This window comes from Staurois parvus, unplaced genomic scaffold (assembly GCF_062004578.1).
Source record: "Staurois parvus isolate SC_StPar_1 unplaced genomic scaffold, SC_StPar_1.0 ptg000233l, whole genome shotgun sequence".
NCBI lineage: Eukaryota > Metazoa > Chordata > Amphibia > Anura > Ranidae > Staurois > Staurois parvus.
In genome coordinates this window covers 2865237-2878121 of record NW_028318029.1, presented here as the reverse complement: position 1 = coordinate 2878121, position 12885 = coordinate 2865237, and the positions used below count along the sequence as shown (strand labels likewise).

Sequence of the window (12885 nt, the reverse complement as noted above, 5' to 3'; positions counted from 1 at the left end):
CTCCCCCCACTGACACCAACGATGGGGCACTATTCCTCCCCCCACTGACACCAACGATGGGGCACTATTCCTCCCCCCACTGACACCAACGATGGGGCACTATTCCTCCCCCCACTGACACCAACGATGGGGCACTATTCCTCCCCCCACTGACACCAACGATGGGGCACTATTCCTCCCCCCACTGACACCAACGATGGGGCACTATTCCTCCCCCCACTGACACCAACGATGGGGCACTATTCCTCCCCCCACTGACACCAACGATGGGGCACTATTCCTCCCCCCACTGACACCAACGATGGGGCACTATTCCTCCCCCCACTGACACCAACGATGGGGCACTATTCCTCCCCCCACTGACACCAACGATGGGGCACTATTCCTCCCCCCACTGACACCAACGATGGGGCACTATTCCTCCCCCCACTGACACCAACGATGGGGCACTATTCCTCCCCCCACTGACACCAACGATGGGGCACTATTCCTCCCCCCACTGACACCAACGATGGGGCACTATTCCTCCCCCCACTGACACCAACGATGGGGCACTATTCCTCCCCCCACTGACACCAACGATGGGGCACTATTCCTCCCCCCACTGACACCAACGATGGGGCACTATTCCTCCCCCCCACTGACACCAACGATGGGACACTATTCCTCCCCCCACTGACACCAACGATGGGACACTATTCCTCCCCCCACTGACACCAACGATGGGACACTATTCCTCCCCCCACTGACATCAGTTAGTTATGAAGTAGCAACGAAAATAATTTTATGGTTGGGGGTCACCACAACATGAGGAACTGTATTAAGGGGTCGCGGCATTAGAAAGGTTGAGAACCACTGATCTAATGTAATGGTTTAATGATGTGAAAACTCTCAATAAACACACCTGTAAAAAAAAAATGATCTAAATATTCAGTACAATACATTGCAGACGCAACATATTTTTTCATCTTTATTTACAGTATTTGCATATGTGCAGCAAAAACAAAATGATACACAATTCACTTTTACATACAGTATTTACATTTTTGTTTGGGATTTGGCCCATCGTTTTTTCCTCCCTTTTTTTTTTTTTTTTTTTTTGTACCACTTTTTTGTATCTGCAAATACATTCTGTAAATTCCATTTGTTAGTAACTTCAGTGCCAGCTCTCCAGATTCTTACTCTGTATTCATAATTGTATCTTCCAGGTGTCTGAAACTGACACATACTCGAAAATGGCTGTTTTAATCAACCACACATGCTGAATTGTCAAGAGTTCTAAAGTTTCTTGTTCTTCTTACTCGCATGTAAATTTGTGTATGTCAAGTGTGACAGGCTAGAAAGTATGGATACTCTGACATTTTTACTGGCCTGCCATCTTCTTTATGTCATTTTGGCAAGCTATGGAAGGCAGCCATAAATACATTAGAGACACAAAGCCCTCTTTTTTCAATCTTTATCCAAAGTACTCTTCCATATGCCACGTTGAAAAAAATTTACACTTTTTCCATTATTTCACTGTTTTCCATTGTGTGGGTTTTAACAGTTGGCTAAACAAATATGCAGAGTCCGGATAATTAACTGGATGGTTGCTTTGCATTGTAAGCTTTTGGGGAGCCAAAGACTAATTGAAGGAAAACACTGAGTTATTCATATTACCTGTGATTACCATCTGATTGTATCAGTTTGATATTTGTCTAAAGGGTTATGTGATGTTATGTTCTTGCATATATTCGGGTGAGTGGGATCTTTGAATTGTGGAGGTACTTTAACAGGTTTTCTGTAATATTGAGAAAGGTAGGCTCCACTGCACTAGAATGTCAGTCTCAATAAATAGTAACTTATGTATTTGTGATAAGCCCCATGAGTGCCTCTGCTTTATGTTACTTCTCATGTACTCTCGGACATGCAACCAAGTTTCTTTTAGATATAGTGTGGACCAGTACCTTCTCATTCTCTGTATTTGTTATGCACATACACTGTAAGTATCTAAGTACATCAGCCTCCATAGGTGTTGCTCTTGTGACATGATCCCTAGCTCTTGGCTGCATGTAAAATTGCCTAACAGGAACAGTTGAGCTGAAAAAAAGCGCATTGAGTGCGCATGCATGGCATAAATATATTCCATTGGCCAGAATAAACTTTCTGTTTGTGTCTCTGGGACAGGAAGTAAAGGGAAATTTGCTAAACAGAATACAAATAGTCAACAAAAGTAATAGGAGGTTTAACCAATCTTTACTTCGAAATGCTAAAAAGTTTCGACTTCATATGAACCGTACTTTAATGCTTGCTGTTGTCCTTTAGGCAGATTACCATGGCATTTGAAAGTGGTAAGGCTGTCGACATTTATGTGTGACTGACACTGAGAATGGGGAAGAACTTAACCATTTCCATACCGGGCACTTTTACCCCCTTCCCTCCCAGGCCATTTTTCAGGTTTCAGCGCTCACACTTTGAATGACAATTGCGCGGTCATACAACACTGTACCCAAACTAAAATTGTATCATTTTCTTCACACAACTAGAGCTTTCTTTTGGTGGTATTTAATTAACACTGGGGTTTTTATTTTTTGCTAAATTAACAAAAAAAGACAGAAAATTTTGAAAATAAAACACGTTTTTTCTTTGTTTCTGTTATAAAAGTTTGCAAATAAATAATTGTTCTTCATAAATTTAGGACAAAATGTATTCTGCTACATGTTTTTGGTGAAAATAACCCAAATTAGGATGTATTTTTTAAGACTGTAGGAAAGTTATAGAGTTCACAAATTATGGTATAGATCTGAATATTGATCAATCCTGAAGTACTGACAGCCAATCTAATTTCTTGAGGTCCAAGAATGTCAGAACAGTATAGATATCCCCCAAATGACTCCTTTTTTGCAAAGTAGACAGTCCGACGTACTTCATAAGAGGCATGGCGAATTTTTTTTTTACATACTGTCACCAGTGCAGTACAGCATCATCATACAACTGGCATGGCGGTGATTAGGGACACTGACTGGTGACAGTATAAAAAAAAAAAAATATTTTTTTTTTTTTATTTTTAATTTTTTAATACATTTTTTTTTGTAAGATTTTTTTTCATAATTCACTTTGACCAAAGTAGTACAGTGTTACCATAGTAACATTGTACTATGGGGAAGTGATCAGTATTTTTTTTACACAATTTGCTAATAGCAAAGAATTACTTTGCTATAAGCAAGCATTTACCTGAATGACATTGATTCATTCAGGGCTTTTTTTTTTTTTTTTTGTGCTTAGCTGTGATTTGGCCATGGCTAATCACATGACACAGCTGAGCTGTGATTGGCCCAGCTTGTGCATGTTATCGCTGTGACCATTCACAGCTAGGCACACTAGTATACAATGGATGGCATGAATGAAGCCATCTGTTGTATACAACTGTCATGTGACCTGCTGTGATTGCAGGTTGCACAAACTGCGCATGCCCAGGAGGACGCCCAGAACGCTGAAGGATTTTGCCAGCTGCCAAACGGCCATTGGCCTGGTGGCTAATAGTTAAACATGTATAACATCATGCTTACTATAATATTACAGATCGATTTTAAGCTATTTTCAACATTTTATTTCACTTGGCAGACTCTCTAACTGTGAATCTTACTACGTAGCAAGGTGGGGGATACTACTACTGAGAGGGAAGGACTGTACTACTGAGTGGTGGGGGGATACTACTGAGAAGGGGGTACTATTGAACCAAGAAAATGCTAAGCAGGGAATCTGTTGAGCCAGAAAACTGTAGAGCGGGGCATCTACTAAACCAGGGTACTACTGAGACAGAGAACCACTGTGCAGGAGATCTACTGAGCCAGCAAACTGATGAGTAGAGGTACTACTGAGCCATCATAAACACCAGCTACCACATCAACACCTAACCACACCTCAAATCTGGCCACTTCCTCATCATCACTTTCCCTTTAAAACAAATAGAAAAGCACACAGGACATTTGCCAAACTTCATTAAAGCTTCACAAAAGCATCAAAAACACATCTTGAAAATGCATTTTAAAGCGATAGGTGCTTTAACCGCTTCAAGAAATACTGCAACAGCGTGGCACAGGTGCGCAAAATCACATTCATATACATGATTTTGCATTTCCAGGTTAAGGGGCGCCTGCCCTACTCTTGCCGCCATTCACGGTTGTCAGTTACCAGGTCCTGGCCGGTGATTACTCGCCGGCACCCGGTGATTGCTGAGCATCTGACGGGGAGGAGAACTGTTTGTAAACAAAGCAGTTCTCCTCCCTGTCAGCTCGTGCGCACTGCTTTGGATGGCTGTGCGCAGCACAGCCATCCAAAGCAGTGTGCTTTCAGTGAAGCACACAGACACAGCTTATAGTAAAACCCTTTGGTCACCGCTCATGTTAACCCCTTTCTGTCCAGTGTCATTTGTACAGTGTCAGTGCTTTTTTTTTTTCTTTTAGCGCTGATCACTGAAGTGGTGTCACTGGGGATGTCAGTGACACCAAGTCAGTTCCCCTCAGTGTTAGAATGCCCGCTGCAGTCCTGCTATAAGTCGCTGATCGCCGACATTACTAGTAAAAATAAAACATTAAAAAAATCCCATTATATATACCGCGCAATTGTCAGTTATCAACTCAAATGTTAGTGAGGCCTTAGGCTTTTTTCCCTTTTATTTCACATGGTGATCCAGCCAATAACACACTTTCTGTCTTAGGCCTCATACACCCTGCAACTCAAAGAAGCTGCTCCTATGGGAATTTGAGCTATTTTTTCTCTGCCTGTTAATTTCCCTCTATGTTGGCCTATTTGGCCATGCACACTGTAGGCGTTTTCAGGAGTTTAATGGTAGGGGGATTTACAGGCAGAAGAAAACCATCACAGGTATATACAAAACATAAAAGCATAAAAAATGTTAATTGGCATGCATTACCTCTAGGCGCATTAATGCGCATTCCCGCATTAATGCATTCTAATTACAAGAATTCTGGCCAGCAGAATACATTAACACCAGACTTGCATGAACGGGCATTAATGCGCATGCAAAAAAAAGTGTCTTTTTACCACATTTTTGATGCTGAGAACTCCTGTAGGGGAAAAAAACATTTTTGAGTTTCACAGTGTGCATGAGGCCCTAGGGTGTCAGCATTCTGGATGAAGTAGTAAAGCAGACACCTTTGGACAGCAGCATTTTCCTAGACTAGCAGATTTAGATGGACTAACAAGCTGAAGCTGAACTCCAGCTAAAAACTTTATAAACTGTTACAGCAAACAGTTTTTTCCTTTTTGTGATAAAGATTTTACATAAATGAAAAAAGTTGATCATTGTAAGCTCTCCTGTTAAATGGGTTTGTCTGAACCCTCTCATGCACTTGGACAGCTTATTCTGCTAAAGTATGTTGAAAAATAACAGACTTACTGGACAGATCATCATTTAAAATGAAGGAAAAAAGCCTAAAAAAGAAAACAAATGCAGCCACCACATGGAATGCAGTTTTTAATACATTTTGGTTTTTGGGTTTGATACCGCTTTACCCCTGGTTCACACTGAATGCGATTTTGAAATCACACTACTTCATTTGAATTACTTGCAAAATTGATGCGACTCAGTCTCTGTCGGAGTCGCATCAATTTGAATGGTTCCATTGCCGGCAATAGGTTGCAACTTGTAATGTGATTTGGAACAGTCAAATCGCATGACAAGCCGCATCGGTGTGAACCAGGGCCTAAGGTACAGGAGGAACTTTCCAATCTGTAAAACACTGTTGCAGGCACACATGGACCATTTTGTCAGTCTCTATTTGATGACCTGTCTCCACTCCTTAACATGTTCATGATTGTTTCATTCTAGTAAAAAAAAAGTGGAAACATCTGCTGTGCAGCTGTCATTTGCCACCTTGATTGAGAGTGCCTGATGGCCAGCAAAATTGAGATGAATACTATTCTCTAAAAGTATCAAAAAGTAGCAGCTGCAGAGAACATGGTAGCCTCACTGAGAACAAGCAGCTTGGATGCAGGGAGAAAGTGCAGTCTGTTGAAATTAATGGGCATCCCTATGCATGTGAGCGGTCAGGAGATAAATACTGTATCTGCAGGTTAAGGGAAGGATTGGTTTGATTGGCTTACAGTTTATTTGCAGGAGCTTTTATCTTTATCTGGAAAATCTTTTACATGCTCACTGATTACTATTTTGTGACCCAGAGGGACTGCCTGTGATCCAGATGAGCTGTTCAAACTATATGCTTGTATACTGTTTACCTCCTTAAGCTGGTACCTAACTGGATCATATATTTCTTTGTTGTTCTTTGGCTAAGGACCAACAACACAGCACATTACATTCATACTTGTGCAATATGGTGCACAATAGCATTCTTTTCTTACTCTTTTCATTTATTGGGATGCTATTAAAATTATTGGAACACCTCAAATTTAGTATGTTACCATGCATTGATGCATTGTGGTAACACATTAAAAAAAAATGTATTGTCATGCACATTACCACACAAGTTAGGGTATGAAAGACACCTGAGGCTGAAGTCCACAGTTCAATGACAGGTGTGGGAAGGGGGGGGGGGGGGGGGGGTGAGTTGTGCTAGGCAAGGTGTACTTTGTTTTCCTCACTATGTTGGAGGGTATGATATGCTAGCAGTAAATGGAAACAGTTCGTACATTTGTGCATTTTCTATGCTACATCCTGCGCATGCACCCTGCAGTCTTTGTATCATTGGAAAATAATTTCTCAAAATAAATTCAGTGACCATCTTTGTAATGAGTATCCCAAGACTTCATATAATTGTCATATATCATACAGTTTATGCCTCCAACAATGTAGGACAATCCAGATGCATAGTCTTCTTTTTAATGTCTAGGCTACATTAACATTTTTGTGTATTTTGTATTGGTCTCATTTGCTTCCATTGTCCTTAGTAATTCAATGCGTGTTGATTTGCTTGTGGTTTAGCAGTATGCATTGTCAACAATGCTGCTTCCCATTGTGATCCTCTAAAAAAAGCTGTAGAAATATTGGAAAATATTGCGATGAAACCAAACAGAAAAAGTCACGTATCCTTTAAATGCAAAACTACGGGTAAAACTATAAAATCAGGCTGTCCATACCAGTAAGATTGGGCTTTTAGTTTTTCAGAGTAACCCCTGGAACATTTTGTAAATATCTGTTGACCCTGCCAATAGAACCACTAGATAGGCGCTTCTTTGACAGGGTGACAATACTCTTCTTTCTATAGAGAAAGGACTGTTGTTGCATTGCTATAACTGTCATATTATATACCAGCTATTTCATCAACAAACACATTGTCCATTTTTGGTTGAGTTTATTTTTTTATATTGGTCTTTATTTGCTACCATTGCCCTTAGTTATTCTTTGCTTGTTACTTGGTTCGTGGTTTAGCGGCATGCATTGTGCTACTTGGCTTTCAGTGATATCACGTGAGCTTCCATCAGCTGCTGGTCTTGTGGCACTGGAGGATGATATGCTGGCTTGCCTCCTTAATATTCTCATGATCTGATTCTTGTATCCTTTGCATGCAAAGAAGTATATGAGGGGATCCAGACAGCAGTTAAGGTTCATGAGACACACAGTAATGTGAAGTATGGCATGAAAGATCTGCTTCTCACTGCAGTCAGGGTCATATGATAACTTTTTAAACATATACTGTATAATAGCAATGTGATAAGGAGTAAAACAGACAAAAAACACCACAATGACTAAAATGATTGTGTTGGTTGCTTTTTTGTTGGTGCCAGATTTTTCTGCCAGTGGATTTTTCTTTGCGGTCTGGAAGAGTTTTAAGCTTATCTGGGAATAGCAGAACAATATAATTATTAAAGGAATTAAATATCCAATGAGACATGCGCCCAAAAGCATAAATGGCAAATTCGGTATTTTTTCAAAGTTGGGATATTCCATACAGGTAATCTTATCATCTGGCTCCTTGTTTGACATATCCATTAGCAGTAGAGGGAATGTTTGGAGAAAGACTAGCAGCCAAACCACAATGCAGATGATCTTCGCAGACCTCACCCTCCGGATCCTGCTAAAACGGTGTGGATGTACTACCGCCAGAAACCTGTCAATGCTCAGGCAAGTCATAAAGTTTACTCCGGCATAAGTGTTAATGTAAAGGAAGAGGGCAGTGATTCGACAAAATGCTTCTCCTAACATCCAATTAAACCCCAAGGCATAGTATACAATTCTGGTAGGTGAGGCGATCGCAAAAAATATATCCGAAATAACAAGATTCTTTGAGTAGAGAGTGGTTGAATTGAGCTTTCTTCTGTTTTTGTGGATAACAAACAAAGCCAATATGTTTCCAAAGAGTCCAAACACAAAAATCATACTATAAAATATTGGCAGCAGAATTCTTGCTGTGTTGCGGTGGAAGTACCAGTCACATTTCTCGATGGAACTGTTGGTGTCATTCATCTTGGCAACACTTAAGTATTCTGGAAAACATAGTACACAGTGACAGTTATTATATACATTACTGTACTTTCAAATTACTTTAAACAGATTATTTCAGCATAATTCACAGAAGACTGAATGCTGTTTAAATTCCAGGAGTGATATTTCATATATTCATGTGCACAATTTTTACTGCTCCTTGATAAGCTCCTAAATTGAACGTAGTTAGCATAAAAACTTGTCACTTTCATTAAAACCTAACTCTGGCTACAAATAACACCATTCGTATACTAACCTTAACACACTCCTGCATGTCATTTTTAATAAATAAGTTTACTTACCCTAAATGTCAAAGCAGAGTTGCCATCACACAACATCCGCTGTCTTTTCTTCTGTTGTTCCAACGCAGAGCTTTTTTGGCGCTCATGCCTCTGAATACCCTGAGGTGTGAACGCTATGCTGTAAACTTTCTGTTTCATTGAACACAGGGAGCATCATGAAGACCAGGGGTATGTTTATGACAGCCTGTGCTAACATGGCCTAATTGAATGACACTGTGTGTCATTCAACCAAAAAGGGAGGTGGCTACTGCTGAAGGAGAGCTCGACACTGTGAAATAGACAGCTTTCCAAAAGAGAGGTACACATAGTTTGTAATCATTAAAAAAAAGAAAAGTTAGATTTGAGCTTTCTAGCATTTATATAATTGTTACACAAGCAATTTTATGTTTACTGTTTTGTAAACATTTGTCCTTGCAACCAGGGCAACAGAACGCAGTATATAAACACCACAGAATTTCCATCCCTTTGCTCACAAGTGACTCACTGCTTTTCCTGAAAGTCTGTATAGATCTTAAAATGACACTAAACTCTGGTGTAAAACAAATATTCACATATATATTCTTCGTCTTTTGCTCTCAGTCTCCTCTAAATGTTCAAATTCCTTTTTTCTTTTTTTTTATATTAGAGGGTGGCTATATTTTCTTTTCCAAGGTTCCACTGTATGTAGCAATATGGCCATCCTCTCTTGCTCGCTTCTGAGATGGATTATGGGCTATAGGTACTGTGCATAGAGCAGTGCACATGACTGTAAGCAATGGGTGGAAAAGGAGAGGCAGAAACATTTTTTTTTTTTATGAAAAATAGATTACAAAGGCCATTAAGTAGTGGATATGTATGAATTATATTTGGAGAATAAGGATATTGTTCAGTGTCAATTTAAAGCAGAACTAAACTCTCTCAATCAGTATTAAAATGTAACTAAAGGCAAAATCTTGTTTCATTTAGGATAGAATAAGGGAGGGTTTTAACACCTGTCAGTTTTTTTTCATTTTTTTTTTGTTCCGTCTGTGTCCCTTTTGGAGAAATTTCTCTTCACTTCTTGTCCCAAAGCCAAAACAGAAAGTGAAAAGAAATCCCTCCAAAGTGAGTGAGAACTATTGTCCCCATTAGAAGATTTCCCCTCTATTCCTGTTCTGATGACAACCAAAAGATGTGGGATTTTCTTTTATTGTCACCTTCCCCTTCCATGATAACTGCAAACAAGACAAATAGAGGGAGTGAGACCTACAGCAATATAAACTCAGGTGTTCTAATCCCTCTCCACTCTATCCATAACAAAAAAAAAAAAGAAAAATGTTGTCTTTACTTATGCTTCACTATTTTTAATCCTTATGTTGCAAGCATTAGTAAATAGGAAGGTATGTTATATTTCCCTTTTTTTTCAGTTTCTTCCTGGTTTCTGGCCTAGGCCTAAATCATCATTATGTATGACATAAATTATGCCATACATCATAGGAGTCTTTTATGGTCATTTTTGTTTTGTTTTTTTTTTCATGTGGAGGAGGGGCTTTCTGTGCTATCTGCATGCCTGACCTAAGAGCAGATGGATTCCAAGAAGTAAATGCTACATGAATCACCTGGCTTGCTCAAGATAAGTGTGGCCAGAAATTGTAGGGGGGGGGGGGGTATTTTGATTTTTGAACAAAATAAAGCATGGAGACATGGATGGAGGAGTAAGCTTTGAATATTAAAAATAAAATAAGTAGTGTTTTTCAATTTGTGGAGCTTAGATACAGTTAAGTTCCACTTTAGTGCTTGAACCGTGTATTTGTTTGCTTTAAGTTTTTGAATAAAATGATTTTCTGTGTAATTTCAGAGGAGATTTAGCCCTGCCACCTATCCATCTGACCACACAGGAAGTGAACAGAATGTCTCCGTGCTTAGACAGCAATATAAAAACCTGACAAAGGTTTCAAAATGTTCCCAGTTTCTTAAAGAAATTCTTTTATTGCTGTCTATGTTCTTATTGAATTCTGATCACTTTATGGCTCAGTGGCAGGATGTTGAAGACTAGGTTTGAACCCAGGAGCTCTGCTGTGTCAGGCGGTGTCTTTTCTTGTTGAGCCACCTGGAATGCTGGACAGTTCCCTGAACGATCCTGTCTTGAACCTTGAACTTTTTGCTTCTCCTATGCACCTCCCGATTTAAGACATACCTGTGCACTTCCTGTTCCCAGATTGTTGTGCTCTTCTCAGTATTTCTGTCCGCAGCCTCGAGCTACTACTATTAGTACTAGGAATCAACCTTGGCTTGTGCCCCCCACTATGAATCTGTTCTCCTGCATCAACCTTGGTTAGTGACTCTGTCACCGATCATCTGTCTAGTGTTTCAGACAATTCAACCTGTTAAGAACTGTGAACGGTGCTTAGCCTGACGTTCACGGCCATTGGTTTTCACTCTCTACAGGTATTTTCCTAACAGAATAATCTGGCCTTAAAAACGTGGAGACTGCTGCAACTTCACAATCTCTGAGTGAACATGTTGTTTTGCTAACTGTGGCTGTTACAAAACAAGCCGAGATGATTCAAGGCTTACAAGCACAAGCGCAAGAGTTAAAAGGAAAGGTTGCTGAATTGCAATCACAATTTTTGCAGCAACAACAGCAAACAGCTATAAACAGTGATCCTAACTTCCTCCCTTTGCCTGATCAATTTAGTGGGAATCCAAAACGTTAGAGGCTTCCTGAATCAATGTTGGCTTTGCTTTCAGCTGCAGCCTTACTGATTTGCAACCCTATGCTCCAAGACAGGCTTTATAATATCTCTGCTAATTGATAAGGCCCTAGCATGGGCGTCTTCATATCTATTGCAATGCAACTGCTGAACCTGTGTTATTGAACTTGTGCAGAGGGATACGTTTTGTTGGTGAATATGCTGCAAAATTTTGTCAATGGGTAACTGATACCACTTGGAACGACAGTGCAAAGCACATTCACTTTAGAAAAGAACTTTCTGAGGATATAAAAGAGGAGTTATCCAGAATAGATAAGCCTCTATAAGGTCTATATGACTATTAAATTGAAATGGTAAAAATACAACTCACATGATATGCAAAAAGGCCAGTTGGCCAGACAGAAGAGGTCCACGTGGATAGAAAGTCACTGAGGGCATCTTTCTAGAAAGCTTTTTGCATATCATGTGAGCTGTATTTTTACCATTTCTTTGCATTTGAATAAAGCAATGCTGCACTTAGATATTTTTGTTCTTTGGCTCTTTTTTGCTTGAGCCAATTTTCCCTTAGGAAATCATTGGATATTCCCCTGAGCTCTTTCTCCCTCTGGTGGTCGGTAAACACATCATACGCCTTGGGATACCTGGTCTGAAGAGATCCTGGTTGCTGGCTCCCTCTGGTGGTCTACAATCAGAGCTCTGCCATTTGGAAATCCTGTTGAAATGCTGTGATAGATGTTGCCACTAGTCAGAACACCTGGGTCCAGATGCTCACACCTAGATGATCTCATCTACATGCGTTTTATATAGCGCTATCTGGTTAGTGCATACTATTCTCATTTCCTCACCATTGATGTCACGAATATTGTTTGTTTGCTACAAATACTGTCACCCATCTTCACGTTTCAATTTTGGAAATTTATTCATGAACTTATCTATGCACGGTGACTCATAGCTGTGTGCGTTATACACTATTTTGCACACATATAAGCCTATATGTAATTTTTGGAGTAATATACATATGTCTTCATTTCATTTGTTTTATATCATTGATAGGAGTGCTGCATGTTTGTTTTATATATAGATGTTATCCTAAGAGGTTTTCTGAGGTTTTACCTTTTTTTTGCTAAGCTGCTTCACTACACAGACCTAGCGCTCGTTTCTTTTAGATATTTGTTTGCAATTCACATCTTGGCTTTGGAAGACCCTCTGTTCTATTTTGAGAGTTGAAGTTAACCTATCTACTGCCTTTCATCCACAAACAAATGGTCAGACCGAAAGAACCAATCAAACGTTAGATCAATATCTCCATTGTTTTATCTGCCATCTCCAGGACAATTGGGCTGATTATCTACCGTTAGCAGAATTTGCTTACAACAACTCCTATACTTTCATCTCTCAAAGCTCATTTTTTGCTAATTATGAATATCACCCATCTTCTATTCCTGGACTTCTGGTAGATTCATCATTA

The 12885-nt window shown here is 39.8% G+C and overlaps 2 protein-coding genes across 4 annotated transcripts in view; one reads left to right on the top strand and one right to left on the bottom strand.

Annotated features, from left to right (window-relative positions):
• Positions 1-12885, top strand: part of UBAC2 (UBA domain containing 2) — a 199886-nt gene that overhangs the window by 79128 nt on the left and 107873 nt on the right. The window lies entirely within an intron of this gene.
• The window catches only part of GPR183 (G protein-coupled receptor 183), a 47914-nt gene continuing 35972 nt past the window's right edge, over positions 944-12885 (bottom strand). The window contains exon 2 of the mRNA XM_089679958.1: positions 944-8445. Coding sequence (XP_089536084.1) covers positions 7334-8425 — 1092 coding nt within the window. The 5' untranslated portion in view covers positions 8426-8445 and the 3' untranslated portion in view covers positions 944-7333. The remainder of the gene's footprint in view (positions 8446-12885) is intronic.